General features: G+C 40.0%; 2 protein-coding genes across 2 annotated transcripts; both read left to right on the top strand.

Annotated features, from left to right (window-relative positions):
- Positions 1-16,749: 16,749 nt before the first annotated feature.
- Positions 16,750-18,324, top strand: LOC144716436 (Pentatricopeptide repeat (PPR) superfamily protein). Its single transcript, XM_078591541.1, has one exon. It carries the CDS (start codon positions 16,750-16,752, stop codon positions 18,322-18,324), a length of 1,575 nt encoding a protein of 524 aa, XP_078447667.1.
- A 367-nt stretch (positions 18,325-18,691) lies between these two features.
- Positions 18,692-20,536, top strand: LOC144700276 (RNA-binding (RRM/RBD/RNP motifs) family protein). Its single transcript, XM_078571756.1, has 4 exons — positions 18,692-19,137; positions 19,226-19,327; positions 19,796-20,098; positions 20,191-20,536. Exons 1-4 carry the CDS (start codon positions 18,784-18,786, stop codon positions 20,251-20,253), a joined length of 822 nt encoding a protein of 273 aa, XP_078427882.1. The 5' UTR covers positions 18,692-18,783; the 3' UTR covers positions 20,254-20,536.
- The last annotated feature ends 740 nt before the right edge of the window (positions 20,537-21,276 follow it).

The following is a 21,276-nucleotide window of genomic DNA, read 5'->3' as shown; positions in this document are numbered from 1 at the left end:
AGTACCATGTGGGTAACTTGTTCCACCCTTGATTTGATTGCTAGGAGAGTGCCTTTAAGACATTAATGTGCCCAGCCTCTTGACATATTCAAGCGATCAAAGGACTGTTGGATATCTTCTTCTTCATCTACTTCTGAAAATATAACCGATCTTATTACCATCAAGACATTCTAGGGGAATGATTGGAAAGGGACACAGAGAGCAAATGTAGGGGGGGACTTAGGTATGGCTGGCACATGCACCTAAAATGGGCGCATAAGATCAATTATATTTTCAAAAGTAGAATGTCTTTATAGTTATAAGATCAATCAAAGATCATGTAAACCCAATCGATACGTTAAATTTCTTGCCTGTTGGGTGCAGAGCTACACCTTGTGCTCTAGAAGATACTGTGTAATGTTTGTAATCATTCGTCCGCACAAGATTCTTGAATGACTTAGGATGGGTAGTCAGCTAACCATAATCCATCATTCAATTAGTACCCATGTATAATGGGGATCATTAGAGAACACATTTCCTATTGTCCTTAATACCCTAGCCACAGATCGGATGTCATCTTTTTCTTGAAATACATATCGTTTTGTATTGAGGATACACAATCATGTCTTAACCACTCAAATAACAGTGTATTTCTTGTTATATCCTCCACTATTTGCTTTGCTTACTATGTCACCTATAGGTCCTTGACATCTATCATTCTTTGTTTTTGTAATTCTTTCATTGAACTCCACCATATGATCCTTCACTTGAGATATCATGGATATCATAGTTTGGACAACCAGAACTATTTGAGAATGATCAGGGATAGGAGCACTAATAGGTGATTCATTGGTTGTTGGAGAGCTTGATCTAGTAGTGATATTAGTAGTGGTGGTATTAACTTGAAAGCTACTACTCACATCCATAATATTTGTAGAAGAACTTATACCTGAACTTATGGCTTTAGGAGATGGTGGCTTCTGATATCTAGGATAATTTAGAGAATTCACAAACTCAAAATTAGGGTTTTCAAAAGATTCAATTTTTCTTTCTTCAAAACCCTTCAAGTTTTCCCTAGGATCATCTCTATGATTCCTATATGAATTTTCCTTAAGTGCAAGGTATTCTTCAAAACTTGGTGGCTCATAAAATTCTCTAAGTTTCCTACGAGCAGTATTTTCATGCAAATATAATGGATGTGTAGGAAATTCCATCATTTCCCTAATCGTTTTATGATGTGTACCTTGTCCAGTGATTGTATTGCTTGTCAGACTTCTATTATGTTCCATTTTCTCCTTTGAGAGGATCTTCCCTTTCTTTAATATCAGAGTGTGAGAATGAAAAATAAAAGTAAAAAATTACCTCAATAGATGTCTAGAAGTCCCAATTGTGATGACCACCTTCTTTTGTAACTCAAGCACTCAAGAAAAAGATTAGTAGACGTTATTTCATAATAAATACGTCTCTGATAGTTTGTTTTAAAAATTCAATCTCTGATAGTTTGTTTCGAGGACAAGTCAGATTATCTCAACAAGGAAATTAAAACAAAGAAAAAAAATTGACATATTTTGGATTTCCATGATGTGTTTTGATAAAATCAAAATTCTGAATTTAAAACAAGATTTGACTACAAATTCAGAATGTAGACAGACAATTATGCTCAGTAATTTCAGATACTCACTGTGCCTCCCGGGCAACGACGCCAATTGATAAGCCTAAAATTGGTTTGTAAATACATTGTTGTTTGAGCTTTTAGACGTATGCAATAAAATTTATAATATCCCTTAATCACAAAATACTACGTATACAGTAAGCAAGGAGTCGAACCATAAGGTAGCACTAAGCAAGAAGTTTTATCCAATTTAAAATGAATTAATTCAAGATTGAATTAATTTTTTATTTAATAGACTTTAGTTATGTTTAATTATGTTTATAATTAATCAAAATTAAGTACAAAACTTAATTTTGATTTCAATATTTTCGGTCAAGACACTTTGGATAGGATAATATTCATTATTTTTTCAGATCAATTCAGATTTCCAATCTTCAAATCAGGTTGTTTATCAAAACATTTTCTATGCATTAAAACTTAGGAATTAATAAGCACGAAAGGGATTTTTCAAATTGGACTTGAAGATGAACGGTTTTTCATGAAATTTTAGATTTAGGTATTTTAGATGTTTAATAGACATTCTAAACAATCAATGTCGAAATCTAGAGAGATAAAATAGGAGATCTAACCTAGACAGAGAAAGTAGAAGGATTTGGGGAAAAAGTGAAATTTGACCCTAATCTAGAGATATAAAATTGCAGAATTGATCCAAATAAATGTAGAACTAATGATTAAATATCAGATCTTGAATTAAAATCAAAATGCAATGCTAATTTGATTTCAAATCAACTTCAAGGGCATGTACATTTCGCCCATGCCATGGTATTTTAAAATGTTTCAAGAAGAAGTTCAAAATACAAATTAGAAACTTATAACTTTCAATGATGAATCAGAATCTGTCGACTTCCAAAGCAAATCATGTGTCCCTCCTGGACAAATCCTTGGAAAGAGCATCAAAAAGTGAATTTCACCTTCTTCCCGAGCTCTATTTAAAAATCTAACCATATGGATTGTCGAGGGAGAAAAGACAAACATGCCCTAAAATTTCAGCTCAATCGGACGGCTAGACCTCAAGATATCACAGATTTACTAGCGTTTAATCATGACCGTTGGATCATTTTATCTCTCTTAAAAAATGACATTTTTCTATTTGCTGACATTTCTTTCTTGTTTTCTCTGTCCTTGGATCTCGTTCTGACATGTTATTGCACGCTTCCACAGGCCGCAATGATTGCTCCATAATGCTGCATTTACATGGTTAAGAAAACGCCACGTCGCCCTCATTAGTGCCCTTTTGAATAAAAATAATAATAAAGAGGTAAGCTTACCGCAATAGTTAAAAACACACAATGTCGATTCAATGCACGTGGTGAATCGATTGCGCATGTATTAAATAAAAAGTGAATCCTTTTATTTTTATAAATGCATGTGTTTCGAAAGTCGCGTGCAATCACTGCATGCGGCTGCCCAACTGAGCGAACGAGGAATAATCTTGTTTGATAAATGCATGTGGAGATCAATTCTCCACGTGCATTTATTGCACAAAAAAGTTAACTAAACTAGAAAAACAAATCGTACCTTTTTCTTGTCGTCTGTGCCACGTTGGTGCCTTTTAAGAAATATTTTGCTCATTATGGCATCACGCATTGCGATGCCATAATGAGCCAATAATGCTCTGATTTTTTAATGCATCCACTTATTCACCTGAATTTCAAGCGAATGACGTGGATGCCACGTGATATATATATCTATTGAAAATGCTTTCTAAAATGCCAATTAAATAAAATATGCATTCTTTAAATTCGTAAAATCATTTCTTGGCTAAATATGTGTCAGAAAATTATTAAAAAATATGGGAAAATTCCAAAAAATTAGTAAAACCCTTACCAATCTTTAGCCAAGTATTTTAAGCCCTGTAAAAAAAATACTTGGCAAAAGATTGGTAAGGGTTTTACTAATTGTTTGGAATTTTCCCATATTCAATGCAAAGAAGTCAAATACCATGTAAAAAATACTAAAAATTCAAAACAATAATAAAAATCAAAGTGTAAGTTATTTATGTCCATTTATATATGAGAACATGCAAATATGGCCATTAAAACACATAAATGTAATGTAATATTCATCAGTTAAACATTATGATTTACAAGTTATCATGACTGATTAGAGTTTGACGGTTGACCATACCCTTACTCATCCTAGGTGCGTCAAGTGGATGAGGGAATATAGATGCACCATAACCAATGACAGACAAGTTTTCATGAGTGAGTCGAGACACACTCCTTTGTATCTTCTCAAGAATTAGGTGTAGCTTGGCATCCTATGGAGACTCGGCCTATGGGTTGGGTTAAATAGATCTGACATTAATTACTATGTATGATGATATAGTTGATTAATTTGCAAGGTCAATAAAGGTTACTGGGCTGTTGGAGTTGTTAACTAGACTGATACATGGTCCTATAGGGTCACACACTAATATTCTTTTAGACATCACAAGATATACTTAAAGTTTAGGGTTTTATGAAAAATACCCACCTAGTATAAATAGGGGAAGTCACTGAATGAAATTAACCCATGCCAGAATTGTCAGGGCACTTCCTTTTCCTCCACATTATCCCCTTGGCTACTCTCCATTATTGGGGTGATCGGGACAACGCAATGACGATAGCAAAATGTGAACGGAGCTCTTCACAGTGAGGGAGGGGATTCAATGTGTCATAGACTGTGTGGATACATCTAAAGGCTGCACACATGAGCATGAGTCACTTGAGGATCCAAGAAATCACAGATGTGATCTGTGCCCAGGTGATTCGATTCATGATTTTTGTTGATGTCGTTACGATCCCATTTTCATCTGTGAAATATTTTAAGTTTCCATCCACATCAAGGCCTTGGAATCCAATATTACATTAATGATTTCTAATCATAAATTATTATTCTATGATTTCATAATCTCCTAGAGATTTTTGAATTTCTCTGACATGTTTTTTTTCTTGTCATGATCTTCTAAGTTATAATTCATGATCTATTTTCTAATAAGTGATTTCTCATTCCTAATTTTTTAGACATATTTAACCAATCCCAAATTTATGATCATTTGATAGTAATTTTATCCAATTTACATATGAATTTCATTTGAAAGCTGTGAAAGAAGTCTTGAAGTTGCAATTAGATATTGGATTTGAAAACTGAGAATTTGATATGCATTTCTCTTGTTGGGCTACGAATTGCATATGCAATATTTTTGGTAATTTTGGAGCCTTGGTTAATACGATCCATATTTCATTCCATTATGAAATATTGAATCATAGATGGATCTAAAAACTATAAACATATAAAACAAAAAATGTAGCCTTTGCATTTATCAAGTCTATGATTTATTGGTTCCTCGAATGGGGTATTCAAGCATTCAGATGTCCAGCCTTTAAATGTATCCAAAAGTTCTTCAGAGTACTAGATCTCCTCTTCTTTCCGCAAATTTTTTGGCTACAAATTCAGTTTCCTTTCCATCTATTCAGTTTCCTTTTCAGCTAGAAATTCAAGCATCTTCACTCAAATAAGAGGAAGAGAAGAAAGAGGAGGACACTCAAATAGACTCACATGTGTATCCAATGAAGGTTTCACCTTCTATTTATACTATATTGGAAGTTTTCAGAAAATTCACTTGGAGAACTTCATAAAATTCTCCATCATTAGGAATAATTAATTACAACCAAAATTTAAGTATTTTTTTCAACATTTGAAAACCATATATACGTGACCTGTGAGGCCCGTCTATCAGTCTAGTTAATAATTTAATGGTCCAATAACCTTTTGTTTGGCGGACCTTATTAATTAAAAATATAACATATAAAATAATTAATTAAGTGTTGATTTAATCAAAATGATTAATTTTAGTTCCCGGTTTGTGGGATGACAAGCTACACCTTGTGCCCTAGAAGATACAAATTATTAAATCAACTCTCTCTCATGAAAAAATTATAAACATTATTTATTGTGTATGTAAACTCCCTATGAAATGACTTAGGGTGATGTTAAACTGTCAAACCTTTATTGGTAATTTATGTTCCTAATGGTGCATCGTGAAATCATTGGAGATCACCTTCTCTCATATGTTACAACCATGTAGAAAGATTTAACTGCATCATCTTCCTTGAGTCAATCTCCTCTATTACCCAAGGACAGATGATCCTATTTTGACCACACAATCACCTTAATGGACTTTTTCTGCATCTGAATTGGGCGGTTTGGAAACCCCCATTAGAAACTCTTGGTTCATACTCAAAACACAATTCTCCATACACAATGTATATTTTGTATCTTAGGTGTAAGGACCACTTACACAACTCTGACATGATTTAACCTGATTGATGATGGGTATAATACCATTCATGGATTCATACAAATGAATTCAATGAACTCTTTCCCCAAACAATACCCGCTATTTGTCCATAATGTCTCTACACCTAATAGCTATTAGATAGGTCATGATCAGCATATGAGTGGGACTAGACAGTGCTATCTTATCCATATATGAGTGGGACTAGACAGCCCTATCCAATCAGTATATGAGTGGGTTTAGAATATAATATTCATATACATTGGGTATGAATGTTTTACATACATGTTAAAGAACAGATGATTGTGGTATTATGATATCGTCCTAATTCACATAGTCATTGCATGTATTCATGAACTTGAATTATAAACATTACACATGCATTATAATGAATATATATTATACCAAGGAATATTAAACGATAAGTGAAATGTGATATTGGCTAGCATGTCGCATATATTTGTAAAAGATATGGGCAATAAATCTAAAACCTGTCCTTCAAATTTTTTATATGCATTTGATAACACCCTTGACGAGTCATTAATCATGCTTGCAAATTGACATTTCTTGAGGGTCTATGAAGTCAAATAATGAAATGAACATGCATTTGTATTTTAAATTCCATTTTCATGCAGTTATTCAGTCATGATGGAAAAGCTCATGTTTTTAATGAGTTTTTGCATTAATAAAAATTAGTGTGAAATTCGTTGATGAAATAGGAAGGAAATAAACAAATAAAAAATAATAAAAGAAAAAGAATATTATTAATATAAATATAAGAATTAAAAATGGGCTACTAAGGGGTGCAGCCAAGGTAGGCGTGCAACAGGCGACACCCGTAGCCATAGTCAAAGCCGCAACCAAGGCATCAGCCGCATGCAGCATTCACAGTAGCGCAGCCAAGGCCAGGCCCCTCAAAGCGGCCCCCAAGGTATTATCAGCCAATGGCCAAGGTAAGTGAAGTTATTTCAATTCACTAATCTAGGAATTGTGAAATATATATATATATATATTGTTTGCACCTCTTAAAACCATCAATATGGGATTGTCATAACATCATTTTTTTAAGAGATCAGGCCGAGCCACGTGTGAACGAGAGTAGGTTCGCAGCCCATCGGGCCGCGATCTTAAGAAATTTAAAAGCAAACCCGACGGGGCTTCGAGCCTGCCCAGCCCGAAGCCCATGTCAGTTTAAGCTTTATTCAAGAGGATGTTATTATCGTGACCGTCGATCTTCCTTCGGAAGATCGAACGGTCAAGATCGTCTTTTAGTCTCTTTTTGTTTCTTTTCTTTTTTTGCAGGCGGCAGCTCATCACAAAACACTGACATGGACGAATCAACAAGGGACACGCAGACACTGGAAGCTGACGTAGCATCGCTGATGGAGCAGGGTCCACTGGATCTTAAGAGGGTCCACGGCTACGATTTAATCGTAGCCTTTGAACCCTCCAACAGAAGATCCAACAGTCGTGGATCACCTATGATCTGTTGTTTCCTCTGGTCGCCCTCTTCGTCATCGGCGACCAAATCCCAGCGATGAGGAGGCAAATCGCCGTTGTCTTGCAGTGAGAAAGTGAAGAGAAATGATCCCACATTTCCGGAGGGAAACTTTACATAAGTTACACACAATAAAATCTCATTGTATAGCCCAGAATTCGGTGGCCGCCGAATTTTAAGTCATTAAATCAACATTTGTTCGGCACAGTGGAGTGCAATTTCTATCTCTTCTCTGTTCAGTTCTCTCGCCTGTCAGTCGTGACAGCTCCATGACCTAAAGGGAGAGCTTAAGGAGGAGCTATTCATAGAAAGATCAATGTTTCTTACCTGAAGAAGGATGCGGCTGGAACGGAGGTCAGGAGCCGTCGGCGACCTCCATCCTCCACCAAATATGGTAAGTAACTTAAATTTACATTAGTTTCAATTTCCAATTCATTTAGTACACAGAAATGATTTAGGATCGTCCTCAATCCAGTTCTCGAAATCGAAGTAATTTGATTTTGAGAAGAACTGAAGGCTCTATCAGGCATTTCGTCGAACAGTTAGTGTGCCTATTTTCTAAACGATCTTGAAACATCCAATTTCAATACTTTTCAACCACTTGAAATTCTATAAAAAAAATATAGGAATATATTTTTCCTATCCAACATAGTTTCTTGATAAAAACAACTAAAAATCATTCTCGTCCCTTCTAAAAAATCTATAAAAATTCATTTACTTCTTTGAGGCATTTCATCAAACACCTTGCATTCATAAATTCAACCTCGAATTTCTCCTACCAAACAACCTCTAAAAATACCACAAAAATATTCTTAAATCACTAATCTACTCCACGTCCTTTCTATAAAATTATAGGGTGAGATAAAATCATTAGGTGAGTCTTCCTTTATAAATTCATTCTCCAAGTCTCTCTTTGTCTCCGTTAGGTATTATAATAAACACCTAGTGGTGTTTGATAAGTACTATTGTGGGTAATTCTCAACTCATACATAAAATTTCATCAATCTTCTACTAAAACTTATCTCCCTATCCTATGTTGAATCCAATTACAAACAATAATTGAAATCCCTTTTTAAAGCACCATCCTAAGTATCTTTGTTTCTTTGCTCTCGAAGTCAATAGTTAATTCCAACTCGACTAGCCAATCCCAGTGGATATGACCTTGTTCAACCCTATGCAATTTTGAGTAAGTTAACAAAATAAAAACTTTTATTTGATCGAAGCGAAAATAACAACGAGGACAAAAATAACGCCCCGTTTTCGCCTTCGTCAACCCTGAATTCGGTATTTAATTCAAGAAATTAGAAAAAAATTATGCATTTAAAGAGTTTAAAATAGGGTTGTTATCATATATTTACATGTTAATTAATTTTTCCAAGTGAATTCTGATTTCTGTTAATTTATGAATTTTATGGAATTTATTTAAACTTGGAATAATTATATTTAAATAGAAATGGCAGGTTTAAAAATTAAGTTTAATGTTAATTAATGTAGGAATGAATTACTGAATTTTCTCAACTTTTCAATATTTTTATTGGATTTTTTGGGAATTTATTCGAGGAAGAAATGATTTTTTAGGTATAAAAGGATATGTTTGTGAGAGAAAAAAAGAATTTTAAAGCAACTTCTAAAGTTGGAGGGGTTTTTCTTAAATTTTTGTTGCAATCATCACCTTAAAACAGCTCTTGATCGTCCACGGAGGAGGAGAGAGAAAGCGAAGGGCAATATACACAATTATTTTCTAGACGGTGTCAATTTGTGCGCTTGAGTATTTTCAGGAACTTGAGCGCAAAAATGCCAAGAGAAAGAATTTGGGTGGCCACGACGGCATAAAGGAGATTCGTTGAGGAATCTTCTCAGGGTGATAAGTTCACCACCTGTACATCGCATACAAAGCGCACACACGGGCTGTGATGTGGCGCATTCTGGTTAGGCAGTGATAGGAACAACTCAGGTAAGTGTGTTCTAAATGTATTGTAATTATTCTTTACAGTTTTTTCTATATTTTGATTTCAGGAGAAGGGCTACGTGGCGCGCTGAGAATGAACCCGCCATTTGAAGTTCAAAATGCGTTAGCCAATCAGTGAACGACACAACATTGCGTGTAGAGAAAAAATTAAACTAAATAATTAAAAATTGATCGAACGGCTTAGATTGGTCAATTTTCATTCATTAATAACTTTTGATCCTAAAGTCTGATTGAGGTGACTTTTTAAGGATTTGCTCATCTTGACTTCCTCTTTCTATCATGTATGGTTGGATCATTCAGATCCAGCCTACATTGGTGGATGACAATTAATTACTAATTGGGGGTAAAATGGTAATTTTAACCACTTAACTAGAGGAGGAGGTCATTCTGGAGGTGGTTCTTTCACAACTGCAAGACAGGGAGAAACTTCATCCTGGATCACTTGTGTTTGGTACTTTTTTATTGCATTGTATTTGATTTTTAGTGTGATTTGGATTAAGTTTTAGTGAAACTTTTGATTATTCTTCTTGATCTTGGTCTAAATCTCTAAACCGCTAGACTTGATGATAGGGAACCATCTCGTCAACAACAACAAGGGACGGCAACAACCTCTTCGAGCAGCCTGAGCCGATGTCTGTGACCCCAACTTCAAGTATTCAGCTTAGTGATGGGTCTAAAAGGTTCGTTCATTATTTTCTCACAATTTGATTTCTTATTGGATCGGGCCACCATGTTTAAGGCCTTGAACCTTTTGCTATTTTTGTTATGCTTGATGTACGTAGTGGGGAATCCTCTTCATGCGACGATTTCCCTATCTCGGCCCACTTACGCATCTTCCCTCCTATATAAAGGGACGTCATGCCAAAGGAAGCCTTGGAGTTGATTAAATTTGGAAGTGTTGTTCTTCAATTGATTCCAGCATCCTCCCTTTTGGGAGTTACCTTTACTGATTTCCTAGAGTAGATCATGGGAGTTGCTCATCACGTCGTTTCTTCATCCACGTCGAGAAAACTTCACGGGGGAAAATGGTTTGTCGCTGCCACTCCATCGTCTGCTATCATCTTCATCGCACCGCATCTTTTTGAAGCCAATTCCAAGAATGATCTCACGCCCTACTCGCCATCCTGCAAGAACACGCCCCCCCGGCGCCCTTTCTTGCTTGAATGCCCCGCTGCAAACTGATAGCCTTGTTCGTTGCAGATCGCTCCAAGAATCTGATTCTTGGAACTAACCTCCAAGAACCCTCTTCTTGGACGCAGCCGCCATCGCCGTCTGCACCGTTGGCGGTGGGTTCAAGATCGCCGCCTCCGAGTGCGTTGCATCCTTCCATGACCGCACTCAAACGCTGCCATCCACAAGCACACCTGCGCTGCTTTCTCGCTCGCGGCAGCCTCTGCGTGCCACCCCTGCGTGCGCCTAGCGCAACGCCCGTCTGCACAGCCCGTGCACACAAGATCAGCACCCACGCATGCCCAAATAGTGCGCCCTCCCGTGTGTGCACTCCAACACCACGTCCTCTATGTGGCCCCGTGAGTGCTAGCACTGCACGTTCGCGCGTGCGTTCGCCCTGCTTGCCCATGCTTGCACCGAATCTCCCTTATGTGCACATGCACTCAAGTTACAGCACCTGCACACGTGCACACATGTGTCCCAACGCACACAAGCCAGCCATTCATCGTGCTCTTGCCGACGACCCGCAACTTGAGTACTCCTAGTCGCGCCTTCGTCATTACTGCCACGTGCCTTCATCCCTGGCTTACACCGCCACAGACCTCAGGTATTAGCCCAACAGGTTTCATCTTCTTCCCTACGCTCGTAGTCAAATTACCTCTTTCAGTGATGTTGTTTATGTGTTCCTCTGCCTAATATTGAAAGTTGTGATAGGATTGGCCACCTACTTATCAAGAGGTAGGATATTCTTGAGATATAGCTAGACATTAACGGTAGAGAATTTGGATGCCTCTGGGCATTTAAGTGCCCCTCACTAATTAGTCGTCTAGTAGGTCCAAAGGGACGTTGGGAAGTTTGAGTTTGATTAGTCAAACTCCAGATCTTTAATTCCCTCTTCGACTAGTCAGTAGTGCTGCTTATCGTCTCGTTGATTTTACATGCATCGTCCATTCTGTTGGGCTCTAGAGGCCTTGACATGGATAAATAAATTAAAATATTCTGCAGCAGAAGACTTGAACGGAATCAAAACGACATCGATAAATTCATTGAAATGAAGTACCTTTGCACGGATCGCATCTGCAATTTCTTGGATCCCAGAGCAAGATGAGTTGAGCTGCTCAAGTGTGCAGCCTCTAGACGTATCCATGCAATCCTCAGCACGTTGAATCTCCTCTTTCTCATTGACATGCCCCGTTCTTTCTCCATCATCATCATTACATTGTCCCAATCGCATCACAGTTGAAGAGGGGTTGTGGGGAGAAGGGAGAAGAAGAGGAAAGGCCCTTGAACAATTCTGGCCTGGGTGAATTTTGTTTAGGGCCCCTTATTTATTCTAAGTGGGTATTTTTCATAAACCCCCCAAAACTTAAGTATATCTTCCGACGTCTAAAAGACCATTTGTGTGTGGCCCTCTAGGCCCATGTATCAATCTAGTTAATGACTCTAGCGACCCAATAACTTTATTGGCCTTTCAAATTAATTAACTATATCATCATATAGATTAACTAATGTCGGATCTATTTAACCCAATTGATAGATAGAGTCTCCAATATGTGGAATGCCAAGCTACACCTCGTGTTCTAGAAGATACGAAGCAGTTTGTATCGACTCACTTCATAGAAACTGTTTGCCAATGGTTACCGTGTACGTATAATTCCTCATCCACTTGACACTCCTTGGACGACTTAGGGTATGGACAACTGTCAAACCCTAATCGGTCATCCGAGTTAGTATTGATGCATTCGAATATCATTGAAGAACTTTTCTTCTGATATTTCATTGCCTTGTGCAAGGACTTCATCGCATCGTCTTCCTTAAGCTGTCACCTCTTATACCGAGGGTGGACGATCGCATCTTGACCACTCAATCGGCTTTGTGAACTTCTTGATGTACCCAAACTAAGACCGTTTATAATCCCATGATTAGAGACTTGTTGACCATAGTAAAAGTACAACCGTCTGTTCACAAGACGTCTTTGGTGTCTCAGGTCTAAGGATCACTTACACAATTGTGACTTGACAGTTTGGTATAATACCATTTAGGGATGCGTCCGAAGAAAGAGCACCCACTATCTATCCTTTGTATCTCCACACTAATGGCTACGGGACCGGCCAAACTCATCATATGAGTGGGACTAGATAGTGCTATTCTATCTGGATACTTCGATGTCCTTCTCATGTATCCTTCAAATAAGAATGTTTAGAACACATGCTTAAAGACTAGTGATCTCCGTATTACGATCTCATCATAATTCACTAAGTCCGATCATGTATTCATGGACTTCATTATAAGCATCACGCATGCACTATAATGAATATGTTGTATTAATGAACATGGAACAAGATGTGGAATGTGTGATTGGATTTCCGACCATATATATTTCCATCACATTCATCATCCTGCATTACTAGAGTTAATTTTATATCGTTTTTGTGTTGTAACACGAGCTGATTGATCCCGGTGTTCTCCATGTTACATCACTTGAGCGGAGCGGAATGTACAAGTCCTTACTAAGATCAAGAGGAGTGAGCATTGAGTTTATCTGATTAGTCTAATTTGAAATTAAAAACTAGAAAAAAATATATAAAAAATTTTAAATTATAGGAAGATTAGGATGTTTATGAGATAGTAGTTGGGGAATTTGGTTTCCAAATCCCCCCAAAAAAATTAAGGCCAATTATCTTTCTTATCCCTCTAATTGACCCCTTTGATCATTTTTATTGGATCAATGAAGTCAATCTAGAGCTCCACACTTCTTCTAATCTTCCCATCTCTTCTACCCCCCTTCCTAAATTCTTCATCTAATTAGGGTGATTTAATCTTCATTGAAGATTAAATGAACCGTAATTAGGATCAAATTATCCAAGCAGATCACTAATTGAATGCCTTACTAGCTTCCCTTGGACAATACCCATACTTATCACTTTACATCTTAAGTTTGGGTTTTATAAATTTTATTGTACAAGCTAAAATCAACAACAATAAGGGACTAAATTTTTTTGCAAAATTCACCCTTATTTTTGGCTTATCACCAATCAACCTTCAATTTCTCCGCTTTCCCAAATAGTCAAGAAAATTTCAGCTTAAAAAACTATTCTCTCATAAACCATCATCTCTAACTTGTAAAATTTGGATATGGATTAACAATATTTAATTTTTATGGCTACTGAAACTCTTAGATGAACATTATAAAAGGTTTGTCATTAACTTTAATAAATAGAATAACAATTTTTTTATTTTTGATGTAATCTGATGAGCCAAAATTTAGGGTTTTATATTTTTGTTTTAATTTAGACTTAAACAACTATATTTATGATTATTTTCTAATTATACTCTATAAATAATATAAGGCAAGTAAAGTGGTCAATCCAAAGGGAAGTAGTAATAAAGTTTCAATTTTTTATAGGCTTTGAAATGACAGAAATAAGCTCACAACTCAAAAGCATATTTTTATTTTTTTGGATTTTATTGAATTAATTTTCAAGAAAATAGGTAATAAAATGATTAAATATGATTTGCCATAAAATTATTTAATTTTAGAATATATATATATATGTATTTGGAAATTTATAATTTTTGATAAAATTCAAAAGCAAAATGACAGAAAATGATAAATATCAATTTTAAATATTTTTATAATTTTTAAATGGTATAAGATCTAGAAATGATAAATATGATTTATATTTATTTAATTTCAGGCTGACCCGCAGAGGTGAGCTCTTGATCAAAGGGATTCCCAACTTAGCAAAAAATTGGCTAACTCCATATAACATAATATGTATGGAATAAATACAATTTTTGAAAGGTAAATGGAAACATTTTTCTAATGAAATTTTGAGTGAAGAAATTATAGATATTGTGAAAGGTTTAGAGATAACTTTTGGGTTGTAGATACATACATTATAGAAAATGTCATATGGAGAGAGAAAGTGGTGTAAAATGAAGTAAAGGCAGGGGTAATGGATGTGGAAGATGATGAAACTTTAGATATAGGTTCTTAAATTTTTTATGCTTATGTCTTGAGCCCCAATAGCTCTTCCTAAACTTGGATAATTATATTTTCCAGTTTCAGGCATTTTTCTATGCAAAAAAGGATGAGAAACGGAAGAACACTTCAAAAAACTTGCTTCAACCAGATTAAACAACCATTATCTTGAAGAGCCTTATCCTGTTGGCTAGCAACTGATAGAGCGCGTTAAGAATGAGGTAGAGAGAGATAAGAAGATGATATTTATATATTAGACATGATATAAAATGCACTTCAATTTTTGTCGTATTTTCTCTCCTTGCTATTCCTTCCTCTTTTTCCATTGGTTGAGCTTGAATTTCTGGAATTCCTTCATTTGAAATTCATGTTTATCATTAAAAGGAAAGTTAGTGGAGAGGTCCAGGATGTGGTCCACACCTCTCTAACTGCTCCTTTGAAGCCCAAAACCGAAGTTTCTCCAATTTGGTATAATATCCAATAAATAGCTCTAAAGAATCACATTGGATGCTCTAGCCCATTGATGTTCACCCAATTTAATCTCTATAAATTTATGCACACATAGAACTTCAAAATATTAATCAATAATAAAAAACCTCTTGACATGAAAGTCAAGTAAGGTTAGTTAAAAATACCCAGTATATGCATAGAGTGGTATTTGTGGTGAAATTAAAAAATATTTAGATGATATACTCAATAAAATGATGATTTCAATATTAAAATTATTAAATTTACGTAAAAAACATGTAATTATAGACATCTTTATGATATTATCAATATTCATTATCAATATCAACATCTTAACCATTATAGGCATAACGATGTTGTTATCCCAGGCTCACTCTAGGGCTGGCTTTCAATAGTCTTTAATATTATCAGACATCTAGCACAACTGCCTCACTTGCTACTGATATCTATATCAGTAGCGGATTGCTCTTTTAGGATAAGATATATCGAAATTGCCAATAACGGAAATGGACTTGTGTCAATATGTTGAGGAGAGGAGAGGAGGAGAAGAATTTAGTTCACTATCTTGAGGAAGAAGGATCACGTTGGAAGAGAGGAGAATAAGAGAGGGGAGTTAAAGAAACCCTCTTTCAGCCAGAGGATCCTACATGCAAATAGCTTCCATTAATCTAGCAACAACATTTTGAAAAACACAAGTCCACTAAAGTGCCCTACTTCTTGCATCCACTCGCCACTGATATCTCAGCAACTTTTTTAAAAACTAAAATAAGTACTTAATTTTTGTCAATCTTGTGTTTTTTTTCTGCAGAAAAAACTTCAAAACCCATTATTGGTCCGGCATTTGAACGACTAATGTATGGTGGCACTCGTCTTCAGCTTATACAACAGTGTCCACCGTCTCTGCCATTGCCATGGCTCCTTTTCTCTAGTTCCTCATACTTCTCCTTGTCTTCATCCTCATTCAGCGGACGTTTCTCTGATCACTCAATTTCATGCATTCCTCCTCTTTATCCCTAGATTTGTCAATGATTCCTTCTCCTATCTCCCCTTCATGGCTGGGCCGGGAGTGGCCGAGGGAGGGAGAGGAAGAGAGACGAGCAAAACCTTGCCTTTATTAAATTTCTGAACTTATACATGAAGCGTATTAATACAAAGTGCTCTTAGGCCGTGTTGGCAAGTTCAGGGTTTGGGATGGACCGGAGGTTGAGGCGGGTAGAAAACCTGAGGGGGTGGTGCCGGAGGCCCAGGGACGAAAGTCGGCCGGGTTGTCTCCCTCCTTCCCCGACTCCGTCCGAACAAGTAACAAGCCAAGGCCAGGATGGCCATCAAAAGTATCAAAGGAAAAGATATCACGTACACATGATCCATCCTGTCAACAGCAAACCCGACGATCGATCATCACAAACCAGAAAATCAATTCCTGCTACATCAATCAGACGTTCCATGATCTCAACCGGCGGCCAACGACAAGAAGAAGACAGGAAGACCAGTGAAGATCGAGAAATAGATAAAAGGAAGGGGTTGGGGGGGAGGTGTAGAGAAGAGAATAACGTACTTATCTGATAGTATTTCCACCGCAGCTTTTGCTGGTTCCTTCTCATCTCGGCTCCTATGCGAAAGTTGAAGTCTTGTTAAGTAGATCGAATGACGTCTCTGAGACACGTGTGCGCTCAACCGGCTGTCTCCTTCATCGAGCTGTCGAAGAAGAGATCTAAGCAGCGATGGTGTTATGGTCTCTGAAGGGTTCATCCTGGGGAGCGTTTCTTCCTTGCGAGCGCTTCTCAGATCATGCGGGCGCTCCTCCTCGGAACGAGGACGAAGGCTCCACGCCGCGCTCCTCAGAAATGGGCTTCTTCCGCCGAGCCCCGGCCCCTTACAGCCATCTTCCTCGGCTTCGCCTTCTTCCCTCTCCCTCTGCAGCGCCCTCTTCCATATGTACGCCGCGTGCGGACCTCCTTCCACGGCTCTCCGCGCCTTCCATTGCATACCGCTAACCCTGAGGTCAATTGCCGACTGGACGGCTCTTCTCTCTTGCTACAATCGACATGGCCTACATGCAGAGACGCTACGGCTCTTCCTCGCCATGGAAGAAGATCACGTGAGAGGAGACGAGGTGACCATGATCTGCGTGCTGGGAGCCTGCGCGAGGTCCGGCGACGCTGCCGCCGGTGCCGCCGTCCATCAGCGGGTAATCAAGCGGGGCTTGTCCGCCGACTCCGCCGTCTGCAACGCCGTCATGGACACCTACGGCAAGTGCGGGAGGATGGCCGAGGCCCGTCGGGTGTTCGACGAAATGCGGAACCCCACCGTCGTCTCATGGACGGTGATCCTCTCCGGGGCGCTTCGGTGGGAGGGGCTGGACAGCGCTCGCCGAGTGTTCGACCTTATGCCGGAAAAGAACGACGTTAGCTTCACTGTCATGGCCGCCGGCTACGTGGAAGCTGGGCTCCGGCGGGAGGCCTTGGCTGCCGTCGCCGAGATGGTCTTCTCCCCCGGCGGCGGCCCGAGGGGACTCAGCCATGTGTCTCTCTGCGCGCTGTTGTCCGCTTGCTCTCAGGCGGGGGACCTCGCCGTCGGCCGGTGGGCTCACGCGTTCAGCGCCAAGGCCGGCGCAGCCCGAGAGCCTGGCGCGGTAATGGTGTCCACCGCTCTGGTCGACATGTACGCCAAGTGCGGGCGGATTCAGTGTGCGCGCCGCGTGTTCGACGGAATGCCTGACAGGAATGTTGTGACCTGGAACGTTATCCTAGGAGGGCTCGCGATGCACGGGCTGGCTGAGGAAGCGCTGCGGCTGTACTCGGGGATGACAGAGAGCGGGGTGCGGCCGGACGAGATCACCCTCGTCGCGGTGCTCGCCGCGTGCAGCCGCGCGGGGCTGGTGGACCAGGGCCGGCGGTTCTTCCTGGCGGCGCCGCCCGCGGCCCGCAAGGTGGAGCACTACGCGTGCATGGTGGATCTACTGGGCCGGGCCGGGCTCGTCGAGGAGGCCGTCGGGGTGGTGAGCTCGATGCCGCTTGCGCCCAACGAGGTGGTTCTCGGCTCGCTTCTCGCCGCCTGCGCGCTCCACGGCTGGGCCGAGCTCGGCGGGCGCGTGACGGCGCGGCTGGCGGAGATGGGCGCGCCGGAGACGGACCACCTCGTCATTCTCTCGAACATCTACGCTGGGGGGGGCCGGCGGACCGCGGCGGAGGCCTTGCGCGACGAGCTGCGGCGGCGCGGCTCGAAGAAGTCCCCCGGCGCGAGCTTCATCGCCGTTGACGGCCAGTTCCACCGCTTCTGCGCCGGTGTTCAATCCCGAAAATAGCGAAGAACGGATGACGTTTGAACGGTCAGACGGGACGGGCTATTGTTGTCGGCTTGACGGATCGGATGACGATATGTTCAGAACGATATTATCAGTTGAAAGGAGAGAGAGAGAGAGGGGGAGAGAAAGAGATAGACCAGTCTTTTGCAATTTGCAAAGATCTGAAGCCGAGACGGGCGGTGGGGCTTGCGACGGCGTGGCACTTTCCTGAGCCGTTGATCAATGTCAGGGTGCAGCGCGTCGGACGGTGATGGTGCGGTCCGTGGAGGAGGAAAATATCTTAGGGAGTGAAATCGTAATAAAGTATCGGGTCGGGGATATTTGTTTAAGCGCCCTATCGCCTTATCTCTTTAAAGCAAGAACCTGCGTGACGAGCTATCTTCCTCTCTGAGCTGCGAGCTATCTCACCCGCCTCCTCCCTCTTCTCTCGGAACCTTATCGACAACTCCAGAGAGAGCCATGGCCGCCTCTTCCGCTGCTTCCTTCCTTCTCCTTCTTCCTTCTTCCTCTTCCTCGGCAGCGACGAGAGTCCTGCTCCCTGTGGTCGGTCCCCGTGCTTTGGCTGGGGCTGTCTCCTCTCCGGCCAGAGCGATTTCGCTGGTTTACAGCGCGAGGAATCGGGGTCTGGCTCTTGTCCCCCGCGTTCTTGCTTCCCCGAGCGTGGATACGGAGGAGGAGCTCTCTGGAGAAGATGAGGAGCAGCCGAATTTCTCCCCCGACTTGAAGCTCTTCGTCGGTAACCTGCCGTTCAGCGTCGACAGCGCTCAGCTCGCCGAGATTTTCTCGAACGCTGGAACCGTGGAGATGGTTGAGGTGTGTGTTCAACCCACAGATTTAAATGTTTTTTTTTTTGCTTGATATTTTCTTATGTTTTTGTCTTCCTTTGTCGCTCCTCTGCTAGGTCATCTACGACAAATTGACCGGGAAGAGCCGGGGATTTGGATTTGTGACCATGTCTTCCGTCGAGGAAGTTGAAGCGGCCGTTGATATGTTCAGTGGCTACGTAAGTCCCCTCTAAATTTTCCTTCATTTTATCTGTGGTGGGACAAATACAAGGCGCAAACTCCCGGTTAGAATTCTTGATTCATTTGAATATCATACTGTTCAATTTTTTTGAATTTTCTCTTTCGTCTTAAGTTGCAAAGAATTACTTTTCCTAGCTTTCGATTCTTTCAGCGTAACGCATCTTTCCATAACATGTACTGGTGCCCGGTTTTCTGTTCTTCTTTCTAGAAATGATTATCCATGACTTTTGCAGTTTAATATCATCAATTTCCTCTTGACCGGGTTCAACTATTTTTCATCGTTATCCTCTTAATTGTGCGGAAACTACGGAATTTCCGTGGAACTAATAAAGTTCTCTATGCATATTTCATGGTATTCTCTCTTTTTTTCCAATTCTGGACGACCCTTTCTCTTGAATTCGTGTGGGGTGTGAATCTGACGTGAATTTCATCCTTTGTTTTCGCAGGAGATTCAGGGAAGGCCGTTGAGGGTGAACTCGGGACCGCCCCCGAGCAAAGACGGGCCACCTCAGAGGAGGTTCAACAACGGGCCACCTCGTGGGTCGGATTCAGGAAACCGGATCTTCGTCGGCAACCTCTCCTGGAGCGTCGACGATCAAAGTCTTCAGTCCTTCTTCAGCGAGGCGGGACGCGTCGTTGACGCCAGAGTCGTCATCGACAGGGACACCGGCCGCTCCAAGGGCTTCGGCTTCGTCACCTTCAACTCCGACGACGCCGCCGAGTCCGCCGTTTCTTCATTCAATGGAGCAGTAAGCTAATTAACTTACTAAAACAGCAAAACCCATCTTTTTTCTGCCTCTTTTTCACTAAGTTTTGTGCGTATATTAATTACTATTTGCAGGATCTCGATGGGCGGTCGATCCGGGTGACTATTGCGGAGGCGAGGCAAAGGCGCCAGTTTTAAGTTTTGATCCGTTGGGAGTTTTTGTGCTGCTGGTTTAAGATTAGGTTTAGTGAGGGAGAGGGAGACAAGCGGGTGAACGGATTGATAGTTTGCAGCTATGGACGTCGGAGGATCATTACCCGGGGTGGAATAACGTCGGCCATTCTCCGCCCCAGTCTCCGTGATGGAACATGATTCAAAAATATCAGGATAATTTGTTTTTTATCTTTTTGGTGGTTAATTTTGGAGTTTTTTCTGCTCTTTGTCCTGTGGCTCAGACATTTATATATTTGGTGTTCGTGCATGAGTGAACGAGAATTGTTCGTTAATGCAAACGTCTTTTGAAGATTATAATCTGAAGCATTCTGCATGATTTTCAGAGAAGTTTTAGCGTGGGGGTAATTAAATAAGATACCAAAAAGCATTAGACTTAGCAAACCAGACAAAGAAGTATCTTATCCAAAAGATTCAAGGAGGGAGACGGAGAGAGGTATCTTGATGATGTGAAGATCACCGGTGTACACGTTATTCCACAAATCACCGGTGAAATAAAAAATCCTAAAATATCACAGCCCTATCTATAATAATTCCTCACCGTCTATCTTTATCCTATCTAGATTGAATTCTGGCCAGCTATATTTCATGTTATCCATGTTTTAAATTGTATTGAATCATTCTTTAATTTTCGTTATAGAGCATTGGGTACGTGTTGAAATCTGACTAGTCTGGACTTAAATTAATACCTATGGTAGAGGATGATGTTGAAGCCATGTCACTGTTAAGTAGAACTCTTTTCACTGTAGAGAAAGACAATTATAACTAACATTTCATCAAGTTACATCCCGTGAATATGCAAATTTAGATCCCATATCTAGTTAGTGTGCATAATGTCTCAGATATGGATAACATTGGTATTCAAAAGTTTTTAACATTGAATAATCATGTGTAATGTTAAAACTAATTTCATATGGTGGTTTATTTTAAGAATATGTGTTATCATTTTGTTGATGACATATGCAGCAATTGCAAGTGCTTCATCCCATT

The sequence above is a fragment of the Wolffia australiana genome, chromosome 2 (genome assembly GCF_029677425.1).
Source record: "Wolffia australiana isolate 7733 chromosome 2, ASM2967742v1".
Classification (NCBI taxonomy): Eukaryota; Viridiplantae; Streptophyta; class Magnoliopsida; order Alismatales; family Araceae; genus Wolffia; species Wolffia australiana.
This window is presented reverse-complemented; position numbering and strand designations above follow the sequence as displayed.

Coding starts and splice junctions, on each gene's coding strand:
- LOC144700276 (XM_078571756.1), top strand. CDS start 18,784: ATGGCCGCCTCTTCCGCTGCTTCCTTCCTTCTCCTTCTTCCTTCTTCC. Junction 19,138..19,225: donor GAACCGTGGAGATGGTTGAG/GTGTGTGTTCAA, acceptor CTCCTCTGCTAG/GTCATCTACGACAAATTGAC. Junction 19,328..19,795: donor TTGATATGTTCAGTGGCTAC/GTAAGTCCCCTC, acceptor TTGTTTTCGCAG/GAGATTCAGGGAAGGCCGTT.
- LOC144716436 (XM_078591541.1), top strand. CDS start 16,750: ATGGTCTCTGAAGGGTTCATCCTGGGGAGCGTTTCTTCCTTGCGAGCG.